This window comes from Xiphophorus maculatus, chromosome 14, assembly GCF_002775205.1.
Source record: "Xiphophorus maculatus strain JP 163 A chromosome 14, X_maculatus-5.0-male, whole genome shotgun sequence".
NCBI classification, from domain to species: Eukaryota; Metazoa; Chordata; class Actinopteri; order Cyprinodontiformes; family Poeciliidae; genus Xiphophorus; species Xiphophorus maculatus.
Window position 1 is genome coordinate 6,763,216 of NC_036456.1, and position 15,705 is coordinate 6,778,920.

At 41.1% G+C, this 15,705-nt stretch overlaps 2 protein-coding genes across 2 annotated transcripts; both read right to left on the minus strand.

Moving 5' to 3' along the window:
- Positions 1 to 646: 646 nt before the first annotated feature.
- Positions 647 to 4,464, minus strand: LOC102218989 (cerebellin-1-like). Its single transcript, XM_005809173.2, has 4 exons — positions 4,357 to 4,464; positions 2,759 to 3,353; positions 1,510 to 1,629; positions 647 to 1,370 (listed from the first exon to the last, which is right to left on the minus strand). The coding sequence occupies exons 2-4, from the start codon at positions 3,062 to 3,064 to the stop codon at positions 1,173 to 1,175; spliced, it is 624 nt and encodes a 207-aa protein (XP_005809230.1). The 5' UTR covers positions 3,065 to 3,353; positions 4,357 to 4,464; the 3' UTR covers positions 647 to 1,172.
- Positions 4,465 to 5,693: 1,229 nt separating this feature from the next.
- LOC102226524 lies at positions 5,694 to 12,743 on the minus strand. Its single transcript, XM_005809200.2, has 8 exons — positions 12,565 to 12,743; positions 11,213 to 11,572; positions 11,012 to 11,110; positions 9,285 to 9,611; positions 8,677 to 9,009; positions 8,236 to 8,553; positions 6,776 to 7,108; positions 5,694 to 6,698 (listed from the first exon to the last, which is right to left on the minus strand). Exons 1-8 carry the CDS (start codon positions 12,593 to 12,595, stop codon positions 6,622 to 6,624), a joined length of 1,878 nt encoding a protein of 625 aa, XP_005809257.1. The 5' UTR covers positions 12,596 to 12,743; the 3' UTR covers positions 5,694 to 6,621.
- Between the last annotated feature and the right edge of the window lie 2,962 nt (positions 12,744 to 15,705).

Here is a 15,705-nt window from a genome sequence, read left to right on the forward strand (position 1 = left end):
CTGAATGGGACAGTAAGAATCTTCAGGTAAACTTTCAATCTTTTCTATGCAACTTAAAAACTCGAAGATAAGCAAAACCTAAACAAGGTCGCTGGGAATAAAATTGCTGAGTTAACCATAGATATTTCTTTCCTAGAAACACAAATTTCCTATGTGTTTTTCCCTGTCAGATTGTAAAAGGCTACGTAGCTTAGATAGCATTGTAATATTTAGGTACGATTTTAAAAAGTTACTTAAAAGTAAACTTTTTTTTTTCCCCAATTACAATTTTTTTCCCCCACTTTCAGTTGGTAAATGCAGAAAATTGGGAAAAATTGAGATTTAATCGATATACTGTACGCTTTAAAATATAAATTAACTCCAAAACGTTATTTCTTTTACAAGTAAGAGATCAGTACAACACCGGAAACAATTTTCAGGGTACTCTTACTTGTAACATAGGGATTGACATCTGGATGGACGGACAGACAGAAAGAATAAACAATGTTAACTATATGAAACGCATTTCCATCAGTGGATATAAAGGAAATATTCCACATCGAAGCTTTAAATGTACACATTTATTTTTAAAAATTGTTTTAGCTGGCCATTTGAGCAAGCCATAACTAACACAGTTAATAGATTAAAAATAAACAAAGAGACAGTGGTTGTTGTTTTTGTTTCCTTTATTGCCAACAAACATGTCCTACATTTGGTTTTCATGCATCGAAGAGGCTACACCAGATTTAAGCAAGCACATAAACACACATTAAGTCTGTGGAACAGATGGCAAGCCACAAAAAATACCATGGTCATGGAAATTACATTCAAGACTGTTTGGTGCAAAGCCAATCCATCCACTCATCTAATTCACATCTTAACCTTCCCGCAGTCCTAGCTTGAAGATGCTCGGGAAGAGCGCGACAGATGTCACGGTCGGACAGCAGGGAACTGATGGGAATATCTCGTCAGCCCGCCAGTTCCCGAAACCAGGAGAAAAGAAATCGTAAAAGCGCGCATGGGGTCGGTGAGACCCTGCCGGGAACATGCACAGGATAGAAAAGTTCACGCAGGGTCCCCTTTTAGGACTGCGGGAGGGTTAAGCAGTCCAATGTGGATCCTAACATTACATCATTCCCCTTTGAGAAATGAACCAATCTTTATTTTATACAACATCCTTCGTCAAGGACACCCTACAGCGGGAAGACCAGAAAGCCAGAGAAGGTGGAGTACTTCCACCCACCCATCAGGTTTCCCCTCTCCAGTTTAAGGTAAGCTTTGTCCCCTCGCTCCATTAACACCAGCCCAGCATTGGTGGCCGCTTCCCGTGTCACATCCTGGTCACCTGCAAAGGCCGAGATCACCGGCCAGCCGTTGAGAACCAAGCTTACCTAGAAAGACAAGGCGAAGGAGGAAAGTAGCAGGAGGATTTGAGGATGTGAAACTGTTATGGACATAAACAAACGGAAACGATATTCAGACAGAAGTAGGAGTGCAGTTTTAGCTGAGACTTTTAGCAATTTTTCTCACTTGTATCGTCTGGCGGTTGTAAACTTTAACAACGTGAAAGCTGAAGCTGTAGACTCCTTTTCTGGGTGCTACGAAGATGCTAGTTGCCGGGTCAAAATGGCTGCCAACGTTCACTAAAATCTACGAGAGGAGAGAGCAAGAGACAGAGAGACGGAGTTACTCTTAATTAATAGTCAAGAAACTCATGGCAAAGCTAAATTAGAAAAGAAAAATCTGTTGAAGATGTTTTCCAGCAGCTCAACATGCCTCCTTGATCTTTGTTTTTTGAAATATTTTGATCTTTTAATGCTGATGAGAGAGGCAAACATTAGGAGTGGTGGTAATGCTTGTAAAGAAGTAAAAGAAAACAAGATCAAATTTTTTGCCATTAATCCAGTTACAAAGCATTCCAGAAAACAGGTGATAAAAACTTCCAAAAGTGTTGACTGCTCTCTAACAAGCAATTCTGCACACCGCTTTAAATCACATTCAAGGTAGATCAAATAAGAATAGATTGTCCAGTGGTGTTCTTTAGTGTCATGAGGTCAAATTGTGAATTATGCTAAGCCATGCATTCATTGTCTATTCCCAATGGTGTCCACCAGGGGGCGTCGGAAATTTGGAGAGAAGATATGAAAAACAAAATCAACAACAAAAAAAACATGAATGTTCTGTTGTTGTTCTTTACGTGATTATAAATAAACCTATTATTATTAGGAGACTGTCTTGCTCCTGCTTAAACACAGGTCATGATACTTTATGGTTTTTCATTTATCAACTGAAGCCAGTTATACCTACTAAGATTATAGCTGTTAAAAGACCAAATGCTAAATTTAAGGGCTGTAAGATTTTGTTAAATTGTCTGAATTTATAGAGCCCGTTTTGGGGTTTTTACTTGGAACCTGAGTTCAGATTTTTCAGGGAATGCTTGTCTATCTGCATTTTTTTCACAAAGTATGTCTGAGGTATTCGAAAGAAAATGCTGTGGGCTGGTGTTACAAAACTGTCAGTCCATGAGCAGCATTCATTTTCCTCGGCACGGGTTGTTTATACCTCCAAGAGTGGAGATAAGAAAGATGGCAGTCTCTACTGTATGTATTCATGCATATTAAGGTATATTTAGTGTTTGAACTATTTAAATAGGCAGTTATAAGTATTCGTAGAGAGTGCCTCAAGGATTCATAGAATTTAAGCTATTTGAGAATGGCTGTCGTCCCTATAACCCCGGGTGAATACCAGGGGTTCACGCTATCAGTTTATTTCAACCCACCTGATCAAAGTAGATAGTCATGGTGCGGTTGCTCATCTCGGATGGCTCATGGTTGGTGTTGCGTATGGCTGAAAACGCCACCCGACCCGTTCCTGACCTCACCGACATGCCCAGAGCGTTACCCGATGGCTCCGCCGATGGGGTGGAGTCGCACACAACCAGACACTTTCCTTCCAACACGATCGGCTCAGTGTCATTCTGGCAGCTGACCCCCGACGGCCTCCACTGGCCAAGAAGGAGCAGTCCAACAAGAAAGATTAATTGGGGAACCAAGGAAGGTGCAGGGTTAAAAAATGGAAACGCCATAGTTCCAAATTAGGTCAAAGCTTCAGTGACTTCCTGTGGTGCAAATCTGCTTTAGCTACAAGGCCATGCTTCCACCAGAAAAGAAAGCACACACCACGGGATCCTCTCGTGTCATTTAGTGGCTCAGGTTTGCTCTGGTTGAATTTAGATTCCCTTTAAAGATGTCTTGTAGTTGGTATCAAGATGACAGGTTTTCCATTTCAATACGACAGGAGATCCACCAATGAAGGGGGATGTGATGCTACAACAGGTCACTGGAGTTGATGGAAGAGGGTCTACAGCCTGAGGCCTGTGAAGCAGTGAAACATCGGATGGTTATGTTTGTTAAATATGCGGCATCCTTTAAAAAACCGTAAAAAGAAAAATATCCTTGATGCATGTATCATATAAACGTACTATAAATAGTGTAAAGATATACATCCTGTTCAGGTGTACTTGTCCATTCTTTCAGATTATTTCTACTTGAAATGGAAACATAAAATGTATAACTAAACATAGCTTGTTTTCAGAGAGTTTGTTTTCATTTTCTTTGAAAATTACATTTCATTTGACGCCTCGTGTCAAAACAAAATCTCAGTCACAAAACATACTCTATTTTCCGCACACTGCTCGACTGTTGCCATGAAAGTAGCTCTTCATGGCTTATTTGTCTGCATCCGATCAATCAATCATCCAACCAAAAAGCCAATCAGTAATACATGACTGCAACATAGAAAACAGGCACTGAAATTAATCATTCCTGTTAATATGATCATCTTTAAATAGGCTCAAACAACCTATGATGTTCTAGTAAAACCATTTTAAAAAACTAGTAAGATGCAGTTCAAAATGAGTAAACCCTGACTATTAATAGAAACCAGATTACATGGACGATCAAAATAAGTGATTAGGTAATGTTTTGGCCACGAATCGGCCTGCATCAGCGCTGCCAGCTGGATTCAGGATTCGGGAACGTGGACGATCAGAGAGGCACCACTGAGAGGCCATCTGTAGGTAAAACCTCCCACTCTCATCCACCTTTCCTGTGTGACCACAGAGTCCGCGTTCCTTCACACAAACTCACGTCAACACTCAGCATAAAAAAAGATTAACCTAATCTTATCAAAGTATTAAAAACACAAAGTTTTCTAAAAGATTTGAACAAATGATGGATAGTCTGCAGAAAAAAGTTATTGAATAATTTTTCAATGAACCATTAATTTCCCATCAACGTTGTCAATACCAAAAGCCTTTCTGCAAAAAAAACAAACAACATTAAGACATGCTGAAAAGACTAAAATAGCTTTACTCACCTACTACATCAGACAGTAAAGATAGCTTGTTGTTCTGGGAACATTTAAAGCCTCCCAAGAGTCTACTTCAGCCTTTACCTCAGGTTTTATCTCTGCTCCTCCTCTTTCTCCCCCTCTCTCTGCGACTATCTCTCTGTTCCAAGGAACCCCTGTGTTCAAACAGACGTTTAATCACATCAAGCATTTTCTGGTTTCATTCCTATTCGGCGTCCTACTGTGTTTGTACACCCATTTTTATATCTTCATTTCCCCCAATGTACCTCTACTGCCAGTGGGCAAAGTAGGTGGTAAGACCAAGAGCTTTAAAATTTCCCATAAAAAAAAAGGTTTTTTAGAGGGCATTTGTGATTATGTTCATGTTTTTCTCCCTTTCAGATGTGTTTGGATTTACTATAGTTTACATTTTCATGTCTGAAGTGAAAAGGGTGTACAAAATGTAAAAGGAAGAAAGGGGGCACCATTCTGAAATTTTGATTTTAAATCATTTAAGGTTCTTGCCCTATTGTACCCCACTGATGTTCTCTGTCCATACTTACCTTGTTGGTCCCTTCGGTCTCCCAAACAGCAGCTGCTGCAGGTACCAAGATTCAGGAGAAACTCAAAAGGAGCAGGGCCTTTTCTACTGTTGTCTATTGTGACCTACCTTTGCACATTAGAGGGGATTGTTCACTGTCTATTGTCAAATTTTGCCATAGTATAGTATACTGTTACTGAAACATACCTGCATGCATATACGACATGGTTGTTTTAAAATGCTTTATGAATAAAGTTGCCATGGTATGGTGTGATGTGGTGTGGCATACCATAGTATGGCATGGTATACTGTACTATGCCGTATTATAATATGATACTATGCCGTATCATAGTATTATATGATACTATGATATTATTATACCATAGCATACTATGCCATAGTATAGTATGCTATGGCATACTACACCATAGCATACTATGGTATGGCGTGGTGTGGTATAGTATGGTACAATGTCACCAAAAGTTGTAGACGAACACCAAACATCAATACATAACACAATAAGTCAAATTAGTGATGTCAAAGTCTCCATCTCAAATGTGTATTTTCGGGGTGAATAATTTCCTGGCTGTTTGTCCAGTGGTAAAGAGTAAAATTGCTTTCTGAGAGAAGTAGTTTGGGTATTTAATAGATCAGCATCTACCCACTGAAGCCTGGTTAGTTTCCTCACAGCAACGTCATTCATCATTGAAAGGTCAGTTAATGTTAGTCAGCAGGAAAGTCTCTCATTCATTAAACTCAGACAATGAGAAAATGCAATTCACCGCTGCACTTAACTCTAATTAGTAAACATTCATGAAGTACATTTGAAGTGAACAGTAATTGGTTTATTTTAATAAAAGAATCTGCGGACATCAGCAGATGTTTCTCTTGGACATAGAAACATTTGGGTAATAATCATGGTGTGACAAAACATGAGAAACATTACGCTCACAAACAACCACCTCAATGATCTAACTGCTGACTCGTCTAGAAATGTCTTTTGTCAGTGTGGCATAAATTGTATTGTAACATTGCTCCTCAGGTTGGTGTTTTCTCTTCCTTCTGAGCCAGTTTTCAGTTCCAATCTCAGTCATTTTTCTTGAGACGAAGGTCTTCAGGGGAAAATAAGAGCGCTCACAAAACCCATTTCTTTCGCCAGTTACAAGCCACAAATGCGTTCAACATATCCTCATCACAAAGAATTTATTTTTTACAAGAAAACATTCCATTTCAGTATTTACAGCATTTTCTGTGGTTTCAGACAAGTCATTAAGCATTAATATGTTTTTGGACTGTGAGAAAAGGCCACACAGATGATGACCCGACAAAGAACAAGGAACACAGGTGGAATTAAATACACAGGAGGTAATCAGGGAACGAGACACAGCTGGGAACAATCAAGGGGTAGACAGGACAACACGGAGACTCAATAGACACAGAAACGAGACACAGAAAGTCTCTCATTCATTAAACTCAGACACAGAAATAAACACACAGAAAAACTCAAATCACTACAAATTTCTGGACACCAACAAATCCTAGGAGGACAAATGTTGAGCGATTGCGAAACAAGTCAACCTGTTTCTGGCATGATCATGTTGATGGATAGTTCTGACCAGCACCATTGCCTCTCATCAACAACAACTAGATGAAGATACATCTTGGGTGACGTCTTTAGACTTTAAGACAAAGTCACACAGACTGAACATTAAGCCAAGATAACCAAATTTGGATATAAACTACCAAACCAATCAAACTGATTGTTGAGCCAGCAGAGGAGTGGGATCAGTGCCGTTTCCTTTGTCCACATTTTGACTCTGGCTTCTCTCTGCAGAGGAGACAGAACAAGTTGAGACATAGACAAAAGAACAGCTGACAGCTTTCTGATTAAACTTCAGAACTCACTTCTAACTTTGACCATGACGGTTTTCTCTCTCCTGCTCCCCCTCGTCTCACTGTAGACCTCACATCTGTACCTCCCGCTGTCTCCATCTGTGGGCTGCTTCAGAGACAGACTGAGGTCTCCAGTTTTCAGCAGGTCGTCGTTCATCTTTGTTCTGTTTCTGTACAAGTGGTTCTGTTCTTCCTGTAGCTCAGAGCCATTGTGATACACATGGATCTTCATATGTTCCGGGTCAAGCTGCCACCACACAACCTTAGCATCTTCGGGTAGGTCAGGCGTTGTTTTGAAGGGAAGCAGGACAGACTCCGCCCCTTCCTCCACCTCCACTTGCCGGTCTGAGAGGACAACAACAAAACTCATTTCATACCTTTAGATTAATTTATGGCTAGCATGCTGTGAAAATCTTTCATAAACCAAAACAGATTTCTGAAAATGTTGTTCCAGCAATTCAACAAAAGTACCAAACTGATAAAAAGAAATTGGTTGGGAAGTTCCTGGACAATCAAGGAACCATCAACACTTAAACCTGTGATGAGCTACAAACTGCTGGAACACCAGTGTCCAATGAAATTGTGCATTTTCATTGACCATGTAACTATGGATGAGAATTAATGGAAACAACAATTTTGAAAAAAACTCACATTCTTCAATAAAAACTTCTTGCACTAGGACAGTGGTTCCCAAAGTGTGGGGCGCGCCCCCTAGAGGGGGCGCAGTGCCATTGCAGGGGGGGCACGGGAAGCGGTATGGATTAACAAAAAAAACAGTTGCACAAAAGTGTTTCACTGTAAAGATGGTTTGTAGTGTGTTTTGTTGCAACCTGAAGTGTGAAATAAATTTCAGTGGAATTTGAAAACAAAATATGTGTATAGGTTCATGTCTGGTTGAACGATGTGTGTGCCCAGTTGATTTTTTTTTCCTTTTTGGGGGGGGTGGATTTTATTGTAATCTTTGGGGCGGGGAGCCCCGAAAATCTTTGGGAACCACTGCACTAGGAAGAGCTGGGTTTTCTTTGTTGAATCAAAATTAATGTATTTCGCAAAACTCCAATGTCCACACTTTTTCCGCATTACACGAGTCATGTGATCAACAACCAGGTGCTACTACTCTCAGAAAAAACAAAGAAGACAACAGGAAGTGGTAGGAAGATGATGACACAGCGTGTTTTTCCATAACTTATTACATGAACAAACTTATTCGCTTGGGATTTTAATTGCGTTTCTTATGTAATGGAAAAACTGCAATTGCGTCCTTGCGTGTTTTCGACATTAGCAGAATATTGACAAAGTTTTGAGCACATTTGTAATGGAGACACAGCCAGTGAGGCAAGTCTTGTCCAAACTTTACAGAGACATGCTAGGCCATACAGTGCTAACAAGGACCTGCTGGAGAGTTGGGAAGTGAAATATGCAGGTAGGAACATGTAAATGCAATTTATTTTAACTCATATGCTCATACTTACTGACAACTCTGAGCATCACGGTTTTCTTCCTCTTGTTCTGCTTGCCGTTGACCCTGCAGATGTAGCTCCCACTGTCTCTGTCCGTTGGGTACTTCAGGGTCAGACTCAGGTCTCCATTTTCTGGACTCATCTTTGTTCGCTCTCTGTGAAGCTGGTGCTGATCTTCAGGCTGATCACAGCCGTTCTCATGTTTGTGGACCGTCATGGGCGGTTCAGGCTCGTAACGCCACCACTCCACCTTGGCGTCTGACATATCGCCTGAGGTCTTGAAGGGCAACACGGCAGACTCTGTCCCCTCGTCCACCTCCACCTCACAGTCTGAGGAGACATTGGAACGGATAAAAAATATGAATCTCTTTCGCTTCCCCTACTGAGAGATTTTTACTTTAGACTAAAGAGACACGATTGGGTTAGAGATACAAGGTAATGTTTTCCACCGACCTTCGACGTTGAGCTTTACTTGTTTCTTCATGAGGATTTTCCCGTCTCTGCTGTAGACCGTGCAGGTGTAGGTTTGTCTGTCTCTGTCCGTGGGGTGTTTCAGCGTCAGACTGAGGTCTCCGGTTTCCAGCAGGTCTTCTTTCATCTTGGTTCTGTTTCTGTAGAACGGACTCTGTTCTTCGGGACGATCACAACCGTTCTTGTACACGTGCACCTTCAGGACCCAGACGTCGTTGCAGGACCACTCTACGGTGATCTCTTTAGAGAGATTGATTTTGGTTTTGCAGGGCAACACAACAGAGTCCATCCCTGAGTCCACCTTGACCTCTGGGACTGAGAGGGCAAAAATAAAAAAGTAAATAAATAAAACAAAAACAACATTAAGTCAAAAGCAGCAGGTCTTTATGGTGTAGCAAAACAACTGCTTCTGCTGGATTGAAACAGGCTGGCTTGCTTGATGCAAAAATCAATGCGGCGATCTTCACCAAACAAGACCAATACACCAGTCGACTGATTAAGGCACATGCTGTTTGTAGCTTACCAACTGTAGATTTAAAACAGAGTTACATTAGAAAGCGTGAGTAGCCCTAATCATCATCAGTAGTTACCTATGACAAGGAGCTCCACCTGCTTCTTCAGTAGCACAATTCTGGCCCGGCTGTAGACGGAGCAGGTGAAGGTCTTGCTGTCTCTGTCCGTCGGGTATTTCAGCGTCAGACAGAGGAAGGAGACCTTCTGCAGCTTTTTCTTCATCTCTGTTCGATCCGTGTAAAACCAGTGCTGCTGCTCAGGCCGGTCGCAGCCGTTATCGTACACATGGACCTTCCTGTCTTTGCTGTCCGTCCACTCCACCCTGGCGTCCGGCGGAAGGTGAGCGATGGTGATGCAGGGCAGCAGGACAGACTCCACCTCTGAGTTCACTTCAACTTTTGGAACTGAAAGAAGAGCAAACTTTAGCCTCGGCATTTGCGATGACTGCTCTTTGTAAAAGGTTAACTCTTTGTTGGTCCTGTGGCCCTTTTACTGAACCAACCTCGTATCTGAACAAGAAGTGTCAATGTTTTTCATCATTTAAGTATTCCTTGCTTGTCTTTAAGTATCAAGTATCAAGACATTTTCTCCGTCTCAACAGCTTAATAACCACCCAGTCCTGCATTTCCAGCTGTGACACATTCCTTTAAACGGTTTCTATTTCTCCTTTACCTAACATATTCTGGCATTGAGGTGTATGAAGCCATGAACCGTTGAAGGTGACATTTTATCTCATTCTTCCTACAGACATGTCTAACAGTGTCCAGAAATACGGGACCACAGCAATCTTGTTTTTGGGATTTAAATTCTCCAGTATTCCCAATTTGGAGAGGATAACACATCTGAATTAGGACTACTTCCAAATGAAATCATTCTTACAAAATATGTTCGCTCAGAATAGCTGAGATTGTCTCAGCTATTCTGCTAAATACAAACTGAGAACAATTCAACAATATCGTAATAAATAAGTGTGCTCCACGTCTCAAAGTGCAGATTTAGTGATACGGATGGTTTAATTGATGTGTTTTTGGGACATTGAGACCGAACGACCTGCTGCATGGGTGAGTTGGACATCGGACATGGTCTTTTCCTTCAGAGCAAATCAATGAATTTATCAATAGTTTATTTCCATGCATCCTCTCTCAGACATGTAGGACCTGTTTTGACTAGAGACAAAATTAAAAGTAGCTTCAGTCAGTCAACCTCAAGACATTTCCTGAGGAGTTCCTCTCTTGTGGCCTAAAAGAAACAAAGGAACACCTGGTGATCCTTCACATGAATCTGTGCTCATACCAAGAGTGTCTGCAGAAAGTTTTTCAGAAACTGGGCAGAAAGGTGGACACTCATAATCAAGGTGTCCCACACCACAACCAAAAGTCAGAAGTCCGACTTATTTAAACAAACAAACAAAAAAAAGTGATTTTTAAAATGTTATTATTGTTATTATTTTCCAAAAACCAAAAACAAGCAACACTTAGTCTGATGGGGGGGTAGGAAGGGTAAAGGGGACAAGTATTATAAGCCTGACGGGCCGCCAGGCTTATAATACATATGGGTAAACCTTGTACTATTAACCTAACATGCAGAGACCTAGAGGGCGCAATTCAGCCATAGCCTTAAATTGACATTAAGGTCTTTAAGGGAAATGAACCACAACAGAAAAAGCCTTAAGAAGGAAACTAATGTGTGTCCATGATTCTCAGGTGTCCATCAAACTTGAAACAGTAAAGTCACTTCCTTTAAAAACAATCAGGTGTAAAGCATCTCATAAAGTGCGTAAAATGAAACAAACATCAGCACCCACCTTTCCGGAAAAACTTCCTGAAATGAATTACGGCCCCCACAACGACAGCAATGACCAGAGTCAGGATGACTAGGAAAATTGTGACCCAGGTGGGAACTCCTAATAAGAACATGATGACGGAAAATTACAATATTAACAACCGTAATCCTAATAAACCTACAGAGATCTGTGCAGATTGTGCCTCTTCATCAGCAGACTGACCTTCACTCCTCAGGATCTCCAGCTTAACGTCCATCTGGCCCACTTGCTCCCCAAGCCTGCGCACAGTGCAGGTGTAGGTGCTGCTGTCGGTGAGTTCGGGTTTGCTCACAGTCAGGCTCAGGTCTCCAGTTTCCAGAGCATTTTCCTGCATGGACGTTCGACTTTTGTAGAGTCTGTTTTGGCTGTGGAAGTCGTTGCCTTCCTTCCGACGCAGGTGAACCGTCGGGGGATTGAGATCGTTGCGACTCCACACCACGATGGCGTTGTCCAAATCAGACGGACTGAAGGAGCAGGGCAACAGAACGGATTCTGCCCCTTCACGGACCTCTTTCATCTCTGCACCTGAAGCAGGCTGGGAAACTGTGAGGACACAAACAGGGATTTGAACACATGAGCAACATATTTTCTAGAGGTCTATTATGTTTCAGAATCCCCTATGGTTTCACCACTGTACCCCTTAATGCCTTAAATGACTTTATTTTCTGCTCTGGATGCTAACTTGCACTGTACTGCAATTTCTATTGATCACGTTGCCCCTGTGTCGTTGCCTTGTCCTGGCAACCTCAGCATTTCTGCTGAATTTCTCTCCTGTTGCTCAGAAAAAGTCCATTTTGTGAAACGAGCAATTTCTCCTTTAGTCCCTGCACCACCGAAGTGGTTCCACAGGAGACAGTCAAACATCTAAGTAAAATTAATTATTCATAATTAATACAATCTCTGCACTTTCCCACAATTTCTAAGCATTATGCCATTGTTGACTGTATTTTTTCATGTCTGAATTTGTATTTAAAAAATCCTGCGTAGTCTTAAAGATCCTCTGTTATTGCTGTAAATCTTCAAATTGAGTAAAAACAATTATTTACAATATGCTTTAGTCCTCATCATCCTTACTGTTTAAACTTAGTTTTCTTCTTTTTAGATGCAATCTTTTCTCATGCAGTTCATAATGCCAGACATAGACACACAAAAAATAGAAAACCAGACTCCAACACTGTTCAGAATATATAAGGACATTTTTTCTTTCTGTAATTTTAAATGATCTTTAAATTAGCCCTTTGAAAAACTGTTTTCTTTGACTTCTATGGGAGCCGATTTGAATAAAAGCCCATGAAAGAAACACAAAAGGAGTGGCAGACACATTTTTGCTTGTTTTCCTAGTTGCAGCTTCTATAAACAGGCCTGAGCAACAAACCTTTTTAGTCTTTCATCTCAGAGGGACTTTTCAGCTCACCTGTTTTCTCGCCTGTCTGAGGAATGCACCCATACTGGCTCGACTCATCCTCACCTTGCAGAGTTTGTGTTGGCTTCTTAAAATCTGTCAAACTGATTAGGAAAGGGAAAGAGTTTCTTACCCAGCAGGGCGGTCATGAGCAGCATAAACATCTTCCCCTTCGGTTTTCATCAATCTTCAGCTGCTGGACCAAACTCTAGAGAAAACAGAAATCGAAAAACAGGCGAGATCTAGCCGACCGAGTCGCTGACCGTCGTTAAGTCGCATCGAAGACGATGGGAAGTTTTCGCCTCTCCAGAAGAGGAAGGACGACGTCCAATAAAGACACAGAGGGAGGAGACAAAGTTAACTTCCAAGAATGAAAGTAGGAGTTTATTTCCTTCACAGGTTCACAAGAAGAACGTGGTTATATAAGGATTTACTTGAAATTATTACCCCCAACATGCAACTCATTACAAATGAGTACAACATAGCACTATTTCAAAAGTGTGTATTTCAAATAAACATTTTGCCAGATCTTCACCCACATGGTTGTCCAACTTGGTTGTCCAAGTCATGCGTTTTTTGTGGATCCTTAAAGGATGTTTCTGCTCTGACTAAATGTGTTCGATTTACAGATTATTTGAAATTTATTTTCATTGTGTGTTCTCCTGCCACCACCATAACAGATGTCTTTATTTTAAGGCATCTGTTATTTTAAGTCATCTTTGCCAGAGGTGTTAATAATTGTGTAGAGCATTGATTTTCTGGATGGAGTAATCGCCCATCTGCACCTGCATCTTGTCAGTAATCAACTCCCCAGTATTTAAACCTCCTGCTCTTGGTCACACCTTGCTTGTTTCCGTGTGACTGTGGTTTTAAAAGTCTGTACACGAACACATCTGATTTTTCCACACAAGTAGTTTCTGTGCATGGATCTGTAACAAAGCCTTAAACGTGACAGAAGAATCCAGGAACTTTGAGTTTCATCAAAAGTTCCTCAAACACACAGGTCACTTTTCTGAGTTATGTCCATCACTCTGACACTTCCAAGACTGCCATCCGGAGCTCCTCAAAGGGTTCTCCGGGGGTTTCACATCTACTGTGTTATCCAAGGGTTCTTCAGTGGATCCAGTGGCCTCCCTGCCACTCTCCAGGACTCCTCAAGCAGTTCCGTCAATCAGCGTTCTTGACCTTGTGAACTGCAGTCTCCAGAGCTCCATCATGCGTTCTCCATTCCTGTGGTTGACGGCCCAGAAAGGTTTGCCTTGAGTTCTCCAAGTCCCAAGTAGACTAGGTTCTCCAGAGGATTTGTTTTTTTTTAAGGCTGCATTCACGCTTCAGATCTGAATGCTCAAATTTAAGATTTGCTTTTTTTCTTCATGGTTGTTCACATTACTTGCTGCCTATAGCTGAGTTCAGTACAAACTGACCTTCATGTGCAAGAGAACAATAACTGACGTCTTACACAGAACTCTCTGGCGCGGGAATCAAAGAAAAGTGTATTTACTTTTATAAAGCGTCTTTCCAGCACAAATAGGCATTTTGTTTAAGGAGGCCCATCTCTTTGAAGAAGTTGTATTGTATTGCAATGGGGGCAATACAAAAGCTGTTCAACTTGCTAACTACTGACGCCTCCTGCCAGTGCACAGCTATGACAGAAGGCGAAGGAGAGTGACGTCAAAGTCGCATAAAAACCATTTTGGTTTTTCCCACTAGAAACTCATTCAAAATTTTTGGCTGCAAAGTGGCTCAAATCTGACTCAAAAACAATCAGCTATGGGCCAAATCTGAGTGTTCACAGTTATTCTAACTAGACCACAAAATTTTGCTTACATTTTGGGGTCACGTCTACATTTGCTTTCAGTTTGAATGTAGCCACTAAGTCTGTTTATCTCCCAGATTAACCTGGCTGGCAATCACCATGACACACCTGGATCTCGTCTGTTGCGTTGGTAAACAAAACCCTGTCAGCACTTTTCTTGACACCTCTGGTACCAATGGTAAAATTCGTTTCCAATAGTTAATAGTACGTAAATTCAATGAGCCCCCATGTTATGGGATGGTTGGCTTAACGAAAGAGTTTAACAACTGGCCAGAATTAGTGTTCAACTTAAGTTTTATTGATTAATGCAAATGTCTGAAATTTCAAACGCTTAAGTGTTAAAAGGTGCTGCTGGTGCTGTTTGTAAGAAGAGGAGAGAACATCCAAAATCTCAAATCTTATCAGTCCTTTATGATTGCTAACGTTGACGTATGGCAGCTGCTATTCTATATATCATGCACCTAAACTTGAACGCATTTACAGCTGTAACTCGTGGGTAAGCAGTGGAGGATTTCATGGAATATGGTTGCCATGAAGGAAATTCTTTAGGTGGGATTAACCTGAACATGAAACAATATAATCCTAAAGGGAATGACATAATTTTTTTTTTTTGCTCTAGAAAAAAAAAAAGATAGAATCCATATTGTTAGTCTCTATTTAAATTTTTTAAGGAACGGGCAAATTTAAGAGATTTGATGTTTTGTGAAAGTAATGAAAAGCTGCTGTAACTCTAGATCACCACTAGATGTCAGTGTTTCCCTCACAATGAAACGCTGAAGCTGTGACTCGAATGAAGGTCGCTTTGATTTAAAAAGGCCGCATTCTTTTACATTTAGTATTGAAATAAGCATTCCCTGCATATCTAATCTTTAACAGGGAGATCAACCAGAAGACTCAGTGCAGGACAACCTAGACTTAAAGTTTTTCTCCACAGCTGTCTCATTGTCATGGCAACTGCTTTATATTTGCTTTTCGGGATACAGTTCTGCTTCTCATCAATCATTAACAAACAAACTAAGTCTGTGATTAATGACGCGCATGTGTCATGTGTTCTTTGCGTTTCTCCTTCGATTTTGTGTGACCTTCTCACGTGGCTCGCCGCTTACTGCGGCGAGCCACGTGAGCAAGTTTCCCAGGTATTGGTTTTCCACAACAAAGTTTCCTCAACAAAGTTTTGCATTTTTAATGTTATTTGATATGTTTATGTAAAAATTAAGTTATAAATAGTCCTAAACTGAAAGCGCAATGCCCTCAGTTTATTAGATACTTATCTAATCATGCAATTGAACCGGCTCCTGATGTTCCCGGCAGAGAAAGACATTCCTCCCTTTAAAAAAATTGTTTTCGGGCGTTCCGTGGTGGCGTAGTGGACAGCGCAACCCATGTTTGGAGGCCTGGAGGCCTTGAGTCCTCGACGCGGCCGTCATGGGTTTGACTCCCGGACCCGGCGACATTTGC